The sequence below is a fragment of the Seriola aureovittata genome, chromosome 18 (assembly GCF_021018895.1).
Source record: "Seriola aureovittata isolate HTS-2021-v1 ecotype China chromosome 18, ASM2101889v1, whole genome shotgun sequence".
In the NCBI taxonomy this organism is placed as follows: Eukaryota; Metazoa; Chordata; class Actinopteri; order Carangiformes; family Carangidae; genus Seriola; species Seriola aureovittata.
In genome coordinates this window covers 4,265,058-4,277,035 of record NC_079381.1, presented here as the reverse complement: position 1 = coordinate 4,277,035, position 11,978 = coordinate 4,265,058, and the positions used below count along the sequence as shown (strand labels likewise).

Sequence of the window (11,978 nt, the reverse complement as noted above, 5' to 3'; positions counted from 1 at the left end):
AGAGGACCACTGTGATGAGTTATGTTAGAAATGTGCAGAGGTGAAAAACCAGGCTTCATCATTTTGTTAAATAAAGTTGTCTATTTAGACAGATTTTTATTTGCATCAATTCACTAATGTGGTCCAATCCCGTATTACTGAGCAGTCAAACAAACAAACAAAAGAATAATATGAAAATACTGAATCTGACCTTATATGTTTAAATAAAAAAAATGCATGGGTGCGCTCAAATAACACACCCGATTGCCTTTATAGTTTATTTTTAGTAAGACAATAAACTCTTTACACAATATGAATGCTGATATCTTGTTTGTTTTTTGTTTTGTTTTTTAAATCTAACTTCTGAGTCGTTTTCCTTCACTAAAAGCTTATTCCTGTCTGGCTTCCTATGAACACAGCGAACACTCACAGAGCTAAAACTGAAAATCGACTGGTTCCAGTCTCATGTTTCCCGTTGTAGACGAAAGACACAGACTGAGAAAAGGCACCGTACAGATACAAATCTGTCTGCTCTTTCTGCTCCCTGCTACTGTCAGCATTTCAATCGATCAATCAATCAATCGATAAATCAATCGATCAATCAATCAATGCTGCTCTCTTCACTTGTTTGATATTTGGTTCCTGAGTAACCCTTTCCTTTGTAAATAACACAACATGTACACATAGAAGCAAAACTTTCCCAGCAGTGCCTCTCATTTCATCTGACCTGAATCTAACTTCCACTGAACTACACTCACTAAAATACCAGACTGAAATTCTTTCAGTCGCGCTCACACTGACGTTACAAGAGGTTGACGGATCTCACATTTTTCAAAGTTTTGTGTGTATATTGCTGAATCACTTGTGTTTTTGGTAAAGTGCTAGTTTGACTCATCCTGTCTGTGCTACACTAAAGGGACAGTGTAGGGAAATAAACTTGTTTGCTTTATTTAACAGTTAGATGAGAAGATTGTTATCAATCATATGACTGAGCTGGAGTCATTAGCATAAATACTGAAAGCAGGAGGAAGCAGGCAGCCTGGCTCTGTCTCAAACTAAAATATACACCTACCAACACCTTTAAAGCTCACTAACACCATAAATCTTGTTTGTTGTTGGTTGGTGTGTTTTTCTGTCTCTCCCTTCTTCTAGTCTTTTAACTGAGCTAGGCTAATCTGCTCACAGCTCCAGCTCCCTATTTAAAACACCAACATGAGATCATATCAACCTTCTCATCTGACTCTGAGAGAAAGAATAACACATTTCCCCAAAACGTTGAACTATTTCTTTAAATACAGTGTCAAGTTGCATTATAGTTTTTAGTCTAATAAAAACCATTACACCATTATTACCGAACAGTTCTACCACCTAAGATTTCACTAGCAAACAGCACTTTTGATGAGGTCTTCCTGATGTAGGAAGTAACAGAGTTGACAGAGGACACTGCACTCTGCTTCAGGTCTTGTCCATTATTTTTGTATCTTAGGACACCTCAGAGTAAATTATTGCACTTAAAACAGGGGAAAAAACACCAGTGTCTCAACCACTGCTATTTCTGAGATATTCTAATCTGAAATAACAGGTTCAACTCTCCAACCCGTGAAACCACAAAAACTCATATCTGTTTAAAGAAAAAGAAGACAGATAAACCTGCATTGCAAATTCTCCAGTTTTTTTCTCAAAAGAAGAAGTAATACATGAGGAAACAGAGGACCAAGAAAACCAGGATCCAGTTGACTGAGTGGATGTAGGCGATGACCAGGCCGATGTAAAAGACCCAGGCGAGGTCCACAGCGTCGCCTCTATGGGGGAAGTACCAGCGTCTCCTTGCTGTCGCTGCCTGTCTCTGATAACCTAAAGTCAAACACATAAAATAATACTCTGTAGTCAGCATGATTAAGCAACTTGGACCATTAGGATGTTTTGGATTTCTGTGAAGTAATTCATTTGCAAATGCTTGCAAATGCTAAATTTCCTTCCAAAGTTATTTGCTGTAAACTATCCCCAAAAAGAGAAACTGCATGTGGGAACAAGATTTTTTGAGCAGAATTAAAACAAGACAACAACGACAACAACAGCAGAGACCTGATGGCTGAATATTATGGAAGTCCAGAGCTGCTAATATTAAAGGGGCTACTTGTAAGTTTTCTTTGCTGCTGAACGTGGTTTCTTGCTGGGAGCGGGAGATTATAACTTGAGAAGAGCTTCAGCCATCATTGTGTTTACAAGGGTTTATAAAACGCCCTCAGGACAGATTGGAGGCTACAGTGAGTCGCTATCAGAAAGAAACGTGTAGGGCCGGGGCAAACTGTTTAGCATGCTAACTTTAGTAGAAGAAAAGACATGATAGAGACAAGAGTTAAGACTGGTGTTGCTTTCCATCACTGGAGACAGCTCTTGGTGAGTTAAGGAATTAAGTTTGATCCTGAACTCGCAATGTTTCTTCTAGACTGGTAAAGTTCGCTATGTTGCATTAGCTAAAATTACAAATAGCTTTTAAAATGACCATAAAAATGACCATTTCATTTTCATCAAAAATGAAAAAGCAAGGCATAATTCAAATTAAAATTCAATTCAAGTCCAATTTCATTTTCAAGTACCACTGCCACTGAATTCCTTAGTGACAGACCTTAGTACTTACACCAAAGACTAAATCGAAGCCTGAGTGTTATCCCCTGTAAGTTGTTTGGATAAAACAGACTCAGGGTGAAAGCAATAACATATCTGTCTTTCTCAGTGAACAATGTCATGGCAGGGTGAGCAAACATACTTGGTTTTATTTATCTGACATCTATGTCAACCTTACATTTCATCCCTTTCCAATGTCCCGGTTACCCTGGATCCAGAGATTACAATGGAACTAGTGTCAAGACACAAGACACACACATGCTCCTACGACCACATGACAGTTTCACAGTTTCTCACCCCATACGGTACTGAAGTGTTTGCGACAGCTGGGCAGAGGCCATTTTGCACACGGGGCGTTCTGGAAGTTCTGCTTGCGGGTGTAGTAGATCTTTGGGAAGAAGGCCTTTGCAGTCTGGTTGAGCTCTGAGGAGGAATGAGAGCGGTACAGAGCAGTGAGTAAAACAGCAAGTCCTCACATTTCAGAAGCTGGAACCAGCAAATGTTTGTCAATATCAATTATTATCAGTAATGACATATTTCTCAAGTGTGGTTTGGAGTCCAGGAAGAAGCTTGACCTTGGTGGGGGTCGGTGTGTGAGATGAGGGTGCGGCAGAGAGGGCATGGCGTGTTTGTCGGTCGGTTCTTGGCGAGCGTGCGAAGACACGGCTCGCAGAAGACGTGGCCGCAAGGCTTACAGCTGTACGGGCTGAAGTAGACGTCCAGACACACGGCGCAGGTGAGACCCTCTCTGTCCTCCTCCTCACTGTCCAACAGTGTCACACTCTCAGCCTGCACGCAAACACATGTACATGCTAATGTTTTATTTTCAAACTAATATACAGAATCCACATGTGGAGAACTTTACTATTTACCTAAAACTATACACTGCTTAAAACCATACTGAATATATTAAAAGTAAATAAATTAATATTTTTTTAAAGAGTCATAACTATTTACCGTCCACAGAGATGACACATTCTTTCCTCTCACTACTTTCCATATTCATTTGCATGTCATGTGTTTGTTTCATTTTAACTTGCACAAATAAATAAAACTCTCAGTTGCTTAATACTATATTTATCATTTAATTAACAGATAAGATACATATTGATGAATATTGTTTCCTGTTTCTCTCTAGCTTCCCTGTGTAACTCCCAAACTTTTTTAATAACTGACAAATCAACCAATGATTTTTCAAGACTTGATGAGTCTGTGGAAGAGCTTGATAAGTATAGGTAGTCCTTTAAATTGCACACCTGCATGCACCCACGACATCAGGGTGAACTTTGCTCTCTCACCTGCTCCTGCTCCAGCTGACTGTGCAGCCATCGCTCTCTCCTCTTCTGTTTCCTCCGCAGAGTCTTCTGACGGTTCTTCTCTCTTTTGCTCAGGCTGTTTGAGGCTGGGGGTGTCACAGAGGCTTGAGGCTATGAAGGTGGTAACACACACACACACACACACACACACACACACACACACACACACACACACACACACACACACACACACACACACACACACAGTCCTCATTCCAGTCACTGATTCAAAAATCAAGAACTAGATTCATGCTAATTGGTTTAGGCAGCAATGATTTATGATTTAACCACAGCTGCCTTATTGTTTCCTGAAGTGAACAGGGTATGAAGACATGCATTTGCATCAAACAACACGGAATAAAATAAAATAACAAACACTACACTGATGATTTGAGCCCTACCATTAGTGAAGCTAAAACGATTGAATTTGACCTGCGGGTGGAGGGAGGTAGACGAAAGGTCATGGGGTTACTAACATCTAAAGGTTTAACCTCTGGGGAACAGTGTCATCAGTAAATGTGATGGGAATGTGCCCGCTTAATTTTGACACAGAGACAAGTTGACCTGATGGTTGTCCCGTTGAAAAGGTCAGAAGGTCACTGTGGACAAGAAGATCCATTCTCTGGTTCATGAACATCCACGGCACATTTCATGGAAATCAGGTCATTGCTTTTCAAGAAACCTCATGAAGGCCTCAAGAAATAAACATGTTTTTGTTCTCTTTGTTTGTACTATATATAGTTGTTTTTCTTCTACAGACTCACTTCTGCTACAGGCCATGAAAGCGCGACCCCTTTGTTGTGATATCTCTCGCGGCTTTGTAATACGCTGCCATTATTTCATCTATTTAAGGAACGTCAGGATTTCCCACAAGAAACTGTTTAGTCACAGTGAAATATCCTCATGAATCCCATCTCATGATCAATTTAGTCTAATATAAAATTGGTGATAAAAAAAACGAAGAATTAAGTTAATATTATGTGATAATATATCAAAATTATTATTGGCTACAGTTCTAATCAATGCTTAATGAACTAGCGACCTTTTTTTAGAATGGTAAGTAAAAATGTGTTAATGCTAATGTTATATATATAGCAAAATCTACTAATAGCTCCTTTAAATTCAATTAAAAGAGCACAAACATACCACCATTTCCTCTTGCTGCTCAGCTACACTGTCAGAGACGGTTCGTCCTCTGAGGAAAAGGGTTGAATCAGAAACCTCCTCGTGGACAGCGGTGTTCTCTACAGAAGACTCCACATCTTCCACAGTTTGCAGCAGATGCTGATCCAGAGGTAACTGTCTCCCCCCAGGAACAAAGGAATGGGAGGCAACAGCATTGACTGAGGCTTCACCCTCTGTGTCAAGCTGCTGACTTGTGGGATATGAGACAGGTGACCGTGTAGACTCATCTGTCCCTGCTCTCCTCAAATTAAGAGCAGACTTGTTCGTAAGACTTGAAGGGCAAAAACACGAAGGCCTGAAGGTGGCATCCTCTTCCAAACTGCACCTTCTCCTATGAGAAATGCAGTAAAGAGGACTGAAAGGAAATGACTGGGTGCGTTCACTGTCAGTTAGTGAATTTGAAACCTCTGCAGGGCTGATGTGTGACACGACAGCAGCACGGTTACGCTGTAAACCGTCCAGTGCAGTCCTGTTAAACTCATGCCTCTCCTCATTGTTTTGATTGCTGTCTGGTTGCAGACCAGCCTGTCCCTTCGCTGTCCCCCTCCTCCTCCTCGGCTGGACGATGAGAACGTAGTGCTTATGGTCACGATCCACACGGCTTTTGTTGAGGTGAACGGTGGCCTCCTGACCACAGGGACACTTACTGCGATCAATGAAGTTGAAGCCGCCCAAACGAGCTCCGCAGTTCTGGCAATTGAGTTTTCCTACAGTCCACTGGGTCTAGTCAGATACACAGATATATAAATCAAAACAACATCTTGAAAATAAAATGTTAAATCCATTCACAGTTTTGTATGATAAAAGTAGAGATGCAAATACTGTTTATTTTCTGTATCAATTTATCTGTTAATTATTTTTTGGATTTTTTCTTTCATCTTTAAATTGTAAGAAAATAGTGAAAATTGCCGAGCACAAGCCCAAGTCTTCAAATGACTTGTCTTGTCTGCCCAACAATCCAAACCCCCAAATATATTCTGTGCTATAAAATAAAAAATGAAATAAAAAAAATTGGCATTTCTGCCTGATAAATGAGTTAAATGTATGTACATCTTTTAAAGTTTTAAATTAAAATCCAACAAAAAATATTCTACAAAATATGACAAACGTTAAAATATTTATAGATAATAAAGCAACTTCAGTAGATATTCAGACCGCTTCATGTTTTCCACATTTTGTGCTTTAGATTTAATTTTAAATGGATATTTTTGAATGAATATTCATTTAATTAATAGAATTAAAAATATGGAACTTTATGATCACAGGTTATCCATATGTACATGAGAAAAAAAAAATTTTTTATTTTTAACCTTGCTTTTCCTAATGGCAGTGAACACAACCATGTAACCATGTAATGCACTACATGCACTACACTCCTAAGCTGACATACTTACCTGGTGAACTGAGGTCAGTATCCACTCTGGCAATGTGTCAACATTCACATGCCAAATGCTGCAAACAGCACATGAGCTTTCAGCTGTGGCCTCAACCTGCCTCAGTGTAAAAGACAAACAGGCAATAAGAATTGATTGATACACAAGCTGTTATCTTTGACTTTTACCAACACCCTGACAACTTCATAGACTATAATACATATATATGTATATACAGACATATAAACATATAAAAAGTGACCTAGAGCCTAAGGTGATGCGCTCAAATGTCTTGTTTTGTCCGACCGGCACCGCAAAACTTAGTTGCGCATGACATAAGAAAAGCAGCAGCTCGACACACAGAATGTTAAATTGTTGTTAAATGGTTTAAACAACAACAAAAATAACAGGTGATATGCTTTAAATGATTGACACACTGATTTATTGCCTCAGCAACAGCTATTACTATGAGTCAAACACTGCCAGCACAGTAGCAGCTCACTGGCCTGAGAATATATGCAAAAGTGAGTTTACAGATGAAGCAAATTTAGACCAACCATGCTAAACACATCAGATATTGAAAATTTTCCACCCACCATGGCCAAACATGTTGAGTCTATGACGCCTTTCCGACACCTTCTGCAGCGGAGCATGGTTCCCTTTCTTCAGGCAGTAAGTTTTAAGTCCAGCTCCGCTGATGGTGATAATAAGCACAGTCAAGACATAAGAGTGAAAACCCACCTGCACCAGCATACACTGTGTTAGGAGTGACACTGTCTTGGCTAAAGTCCTCACAGATTTAGACTGAATTCAGAAAGGAAAAACAACAATTTTCAAAAACTCTAAGCTCAGCATAATCAACCATATATACTGTATACTAGAAATACTCACATACTATAATTTGTATCAAATTCTGTTGCCTTTGTTTTGCCAAACTCTCTGCATGTAGTGTGTAATGACGCCAAGAGAAACTAAGTAAAAAAGGTTCAAACATAGACCTATGTTACATAAAATCTCAGGCTTAAGAGTTGATAAACTTTTAACAAGAATTATAATAAGAGAGGCTACTGCAGTGAGGCACTTAATTACATATTAAGTGACACGATGCTGTGCACTGTAAGATCAAGTTTACAGTATATTAATGTGGCCATTTTTTTTTAGAGTGAAGCTCTTTAGAATGCTGTTTAGACCAGAACAGGAAATGCTTGTATTTTGAACAAATACAATTGTTAAATTCATCGAGAAAGTGCTATACACTACTCATGTGAATAAAATATGTGGCCACCTGAACATAACAGCCAAATGTGATTGATGAACAAGTCATTCCAAAACCATGAGCGTTAATATGCCGCTAAAAAAACAACATCTTCTGGGGCCTGGCTGCAGGGATTTGCTCGCACTTAGCCACAGCAGCATTAGTGAGGTCCAGCACTGATGCTGGGTGAGGCGGTCTGAGCTCCTGGGCACTGTCATGTTCAAACTGCTACAGAGTTGGACTGTCGACTGTGTAATATATTGTATTCTTTAATATTTTTTGACTGGAATTTTAGATGCAAAGCCTGCTGACCCTGGGCTATGAGGCTATAAAGAGAAATATATTTGTTTACAAGTGTTGATTCTGTAGCTGGTTGAGAGGATTTCCCGTCTGTTTCAGTGTTCAAACCATAGCTGCGAAATTACTGTTTAATTTTCTCATGTTGAAGCACGTACAACAGCCAATACTAACAGTGGCAGAATAAAAACTATTTAATGTTAGCTTTTAGCTCTGTCAACAAGAGGCTCTCTTGTGGCGTTTAAATCTTAAAATAACATTCTGCACATAATGACAAAACTCATATTGACAATATTAATATTTTTACGCCATAAACACGCCTACCTGAAAGTTCGGCATCGTTTAAGGAGTGTAGCAAAGAAGAAAACCACGGAAAACCTGTGCAAAACAAGAAAGTTACACTGGCTTTCCGGTTTAAACTAGGCTGTGACGTCACAGGATGTGGGAGATTACGGAAAGTGGTATAGACCAAAAACCATGCGCTTGCGCGCAGCACAGTTTAAAGGGTCAGTACCCCGAGATTCTACAAAAGAGAAGAAAAGAAAAAGAAAAGAAAAGGATAACTGAGACTTTTGACGCCACCTCTGTAAACCCTTTGATTATGGGTCAAACCATAATAAAATACTGTACTGAAATTAATATGTCAACCTCATGATCAGTCCTAAATTTACCCAAAAGCAATATAACTTTTTTGCCCCTGCAGCCATCTAACAGTTTAATCCGAGAAGCTAAAGAGAATTGATCGGATTGTTATTAATAAGAAGTGTTATATTTAATTTTTATCAACAAAAACAGTCAGTCCCAATTTAAAAAAGAAAGAAAGAAACTGAGCTTTCACAGCCTAGCTGACAGTTTCAAGAACAATGATGAGCTTGTTTTTATTGCCTCTTCATGCAAATTTGTCATGACCATCCCGCTTTTGTCAGATGTGTAGTCATTTTTTGAATGAATTTATTTGATTTACAATGTTGGATGATTACTAAAAATATTAAAGATCAGTCATTTTATAACTGTTATGAAAGCGGACTATCACCAGGTGGCAGTGTCACACCTGACGGCCCCAGTGCGGTGATCAAAGGTGCTGAGAAGAGAAGAGAAGAGAAGAGAAGAGAAGAGAAGAGAAGAGAAGAGAAGAGAAGAGAAGAGAAGAGAAAAGAAGAGAAGAGAAAAGAAGAGAAGAGAAGAGAAGAGAAGAGAAAAGAAGAGAAGAGAAGAGAAAAGAAGAGAATAAGCCTGACGTCTCATGTAAAGGTTACTGTAATGATAGTCATACAGTTTTGGGAATATGCCAACGAGATGCACTCAAATCAGTTATTTCTTTTAATTTTGGTACGTTTTAACTTCGCAAACTGTACATGCTGATTATAAAAGTAATAGCTCCACAATGAGGCTATTGATGTAGTTGTCCTGTTAAAACAACTATAAAAGTTTGTTTTTTTATTGTGAGGTTTCCTTTATTCTTTAATAGAAAAACACTGCAGATTACTTCACTAACATCAAATGTCCTTTGACTGGAATCTTTCAAAAGCTGCATTAGAAATTGATCTAATTTCTCACCGAAATGCCAAAATCCATTCTTTAGAAAAGAAAAAGAAAAGAATATCATTTTGAATTGCCTTTCAGCCAGAAGATCATAAAACTATATGCAAAGTTATTATAGGCTGTTTATTGAATAACTCCGACGTCTTCAGTACCTGAGCTTCCGACTAAACATACACTAAGAGTCAGACTCTGTTACATCCTCACAGACAAGTGACGCATTTTCCATCATCGGTATAAATACTCGGCATCATTCTCCGGCTGCAGCCGAGACTCGCAGTTCAGACCCTCTCTGCAGCAAACAGACCCCACTATGCGCTCTGCAAAGAGCGACGGTGTCATGCGCACCGGGCTGTAAAGCAAGTAACCGAAGCTCTCCAAACACATCGAGTTTACCAACAATGGAGGTCACAAACAACACGACAACCTGGACACAGTTTGACAACCTTTCCAACATATCCCCCAACCCTGAGGACGAGGAGGTGAAGCTGAGTTATCAAGTGGTCACATCTTTCCTGCTTGGCGCGCTCATCCTGTGCGCAATATTTGGGAACGCGTGCGTTGTCGCAGCCATCGCCTTGGAGCGGACTCTCCAGAATGTGGCCAACTATCTGATCGGTTCTCTGGCTGTCACCGACCTGATGGTGTCGGTGCTAGTGCTGCCCATGGCGGCGCTTTACCAGGTCTTAAACCGATGGACTCTCGGGCAGATTCCATGCGACATCTTCATCTCCCTGGATGTGTTGTGCTGCACCTCGTCCATCCTGCACCTGTGCGCCATCGCTCTGGACAGATACTGGGCCATAACAGAGCCCATAGACTACATGAAGAAGAGGACGCCGAGGAGAGCCGCGGTCCTCATCAGTGTCACCTGGCTCGTCGGATTCTCCATCTCAGTGCCGCCAATGCTGATCATGCGCTCCCAGCCCAACAGCATGGCAGAGGACAGGGCGAACCCCAAGCAGTGTCAGATCAGGCAAGACCCCTGGTACACAATATACTCCACATTTGGGGCTTTTTACATCCCGTTGACGCTCATGCTGGTCTTATACGGGCGGATATTCAAAGCAGCCAGGTTTCGGATCAGGAGGACGGTGCGTAAAACGGAGAAGAAGAAAGTGTCCGACTCCTGCTTGGCGTTATCCCCGGCCCTCTTCCACAAAAAGACTCCCGGAGACGCGCAGGGTAAGAGCTGGAAAAGGAGCGTGGAGCCCCGGCCGCTGCCGAGCGTCAACGGCGCGGTGAAACACGCGGAAGACGGCGAGTCTCTGGAGATCATCGAAGTTCACAGCAACTCCAAAGGCAACCTGCCGCTGCCCAACACCCCGAGCTCCGTGCCGCTGTTCGAAAGCAGGCACGAGAAGGCGACCGAGGCGAAGCGGAAGATTGCGCTGGCACGGGAGCGCAAAACAGTGAAGACTCTGGGCATCATCATGGGCACCTTTATCCTCTGCTGGCTTCCCTTCTTCATCGTCGCTCTGGTCAAGCCTTTTTGCCAAGAGTCGTGCTACATTCCCCGCTGGCTGGAGGATGTCATAAACTGGCTGGGCTACTCCAACTCTCTACTCAACCCCATCATTTACGCGTACTTCAACAAAGACTTCCAGAGCGCTTTCAAGAAAATCATCAAGTGTCATTTCTGCAGACCGTGAGGGTTTCAGTTTTTGTGGTTTTGAGGTTTGAGTTAAAGACATCCAGGTGAACAGAGGAGCGGCCCTAAAAACCAACGGCACATTAAAGAGGCACACATAGATTGTTCTGAACAAAGAATGATGCTTAAACTGATCAGAGGGCTCCTGTTGATTACTGTTGATCATCACCATCCTTAAATATTCCCAGAGATGTCTGTAGCCTATGCATAGATGAAGCTGTGATTGTTTGATTGAAGCTCCATGTTCCTCATCATGTTCTGTCATGTTCAATAAAGAGATCATTTTTTTAAATAATTGTTCTGAAGTCATGATTTACAGTTTGTGTGCACATTCAAGCCTTTTAAATTCTACATCCCAGAACTAAATTCTTTGTAAGAGAAGTGCCAAAAAATCAGACAGAGGTGAACGTGTGTCTCCTGTGGGTAAAGATTCAGTCAACAGAAAATGGAACAATAACAATTTTGATTATTAATGAATCATTGAAGTCATTTATCTAAACTCTGTAAATTGAATATTTTCTATCAAAAATTTTTTTTTTTTACTGTTGGCTGGACAAAACAAGCAATCTGCAGATGTCACCTTTGACTCTTGGAAATGGAGATGAATATTTGTTTTAATTTTCTAAATTTTATAAACCAAACCATTAGTCAACTGGAAAAAAAAAAGACTTACACATAATGAAGAAAAAAACAGTAGATGTTGCAGTGAGTGGCAGACTGAAATAATATTTTTATTTCAATCTACATGTTCCAAA

At 40.5% G+C, this 11,978-nt stretch overlaps 2 protein-coding genes across 2 annotated transcripts; one reads left to right on the top strand and one right to left on the bottom strand.

Annotated features, from left to right (window-relative positions):
- Positions 1–71: 71 nt before the first annotated feature.
- On the bottom strand, positions 72–8,469 carry rnf180b (ring finger protein 180b). The gene is made up of 8 exons (XM_056403039.1): positions 8,358–8,469; positions 7,078–7,175; positions 6,503–6,598; positions 5,070–5,831; positions 3,906–4,034; positions 3,183–3,396; positions 2,905–3,030; positions 72–1,833 (listed from the first exon to the last, which is right to left on the bottom strand). The coding sequence occupies exons 2-8, from the start codon at positions 7,132–7,134 to the stop codon at positions 1,658–1,660; spliced, it is 1,560 nt and encodes a 519-aa protein (XP_056259014.1). The 5' UTR covers positions 7,135–7,175; positions 8,358–8,469; the 3' UTR covers positions 72–1,657.
- Positions 8,470–9,467: 998 nt separating this feature from the next.
- Positions 9,468–11,493, top strand: htr1ab (5-hydroxytryptamine (serotonin) receptor 1A b). The gene has a single exon (XM_056403836.1). It carries the CDS (start codon positions 9,974–9,976, stop codon positions 11,222–11,224), a length of 1,251 nt encoding a protein of 416 aa, XP_056259811.1. The 5' UTR covers positions 9,468–9,973; the 3' UTR covers positions 11,225–11,493.
- The last annotated feature ends 485 nt before the right edge of the window (positions 11,494–11,978 follow it).

What these genes read in the sequence shown, in the direction of transcription:
- rnf180b (XM_056403039.1), bottom strand. Translation starts at nt 7,134, where the DNA reads ATGCTCCGCTGCAGAAGGTGTCGGAAAGGCGTCATAGACTCAACATGT. An exon ending in GTCAGCTGGAGCAGGAGCAG is followed by an intron (nt 3,397 to 3,905) that starts GTGAGAGAGCAA and finishes GTTTGCGTGCAG; the next exon opens with GCTGAGAGTGTGACACTGTT. An exon ending in ACACACCGACCCCCACCAAG is followed by an intron (nt 3,031 to 3,182) that starts GTCAAGCTTCTT and finishes ATTCCTCCTCAG; the next exon opens with AGCTCAACCAGACTGCAAAG.
- htr1ab (XM_056403836.1), top strand. Translation starts at nt 9,974, where the DNA reads ATGGAGGTCACAAACAACACGACAACCTGGACACAGTTTGACAACCTT.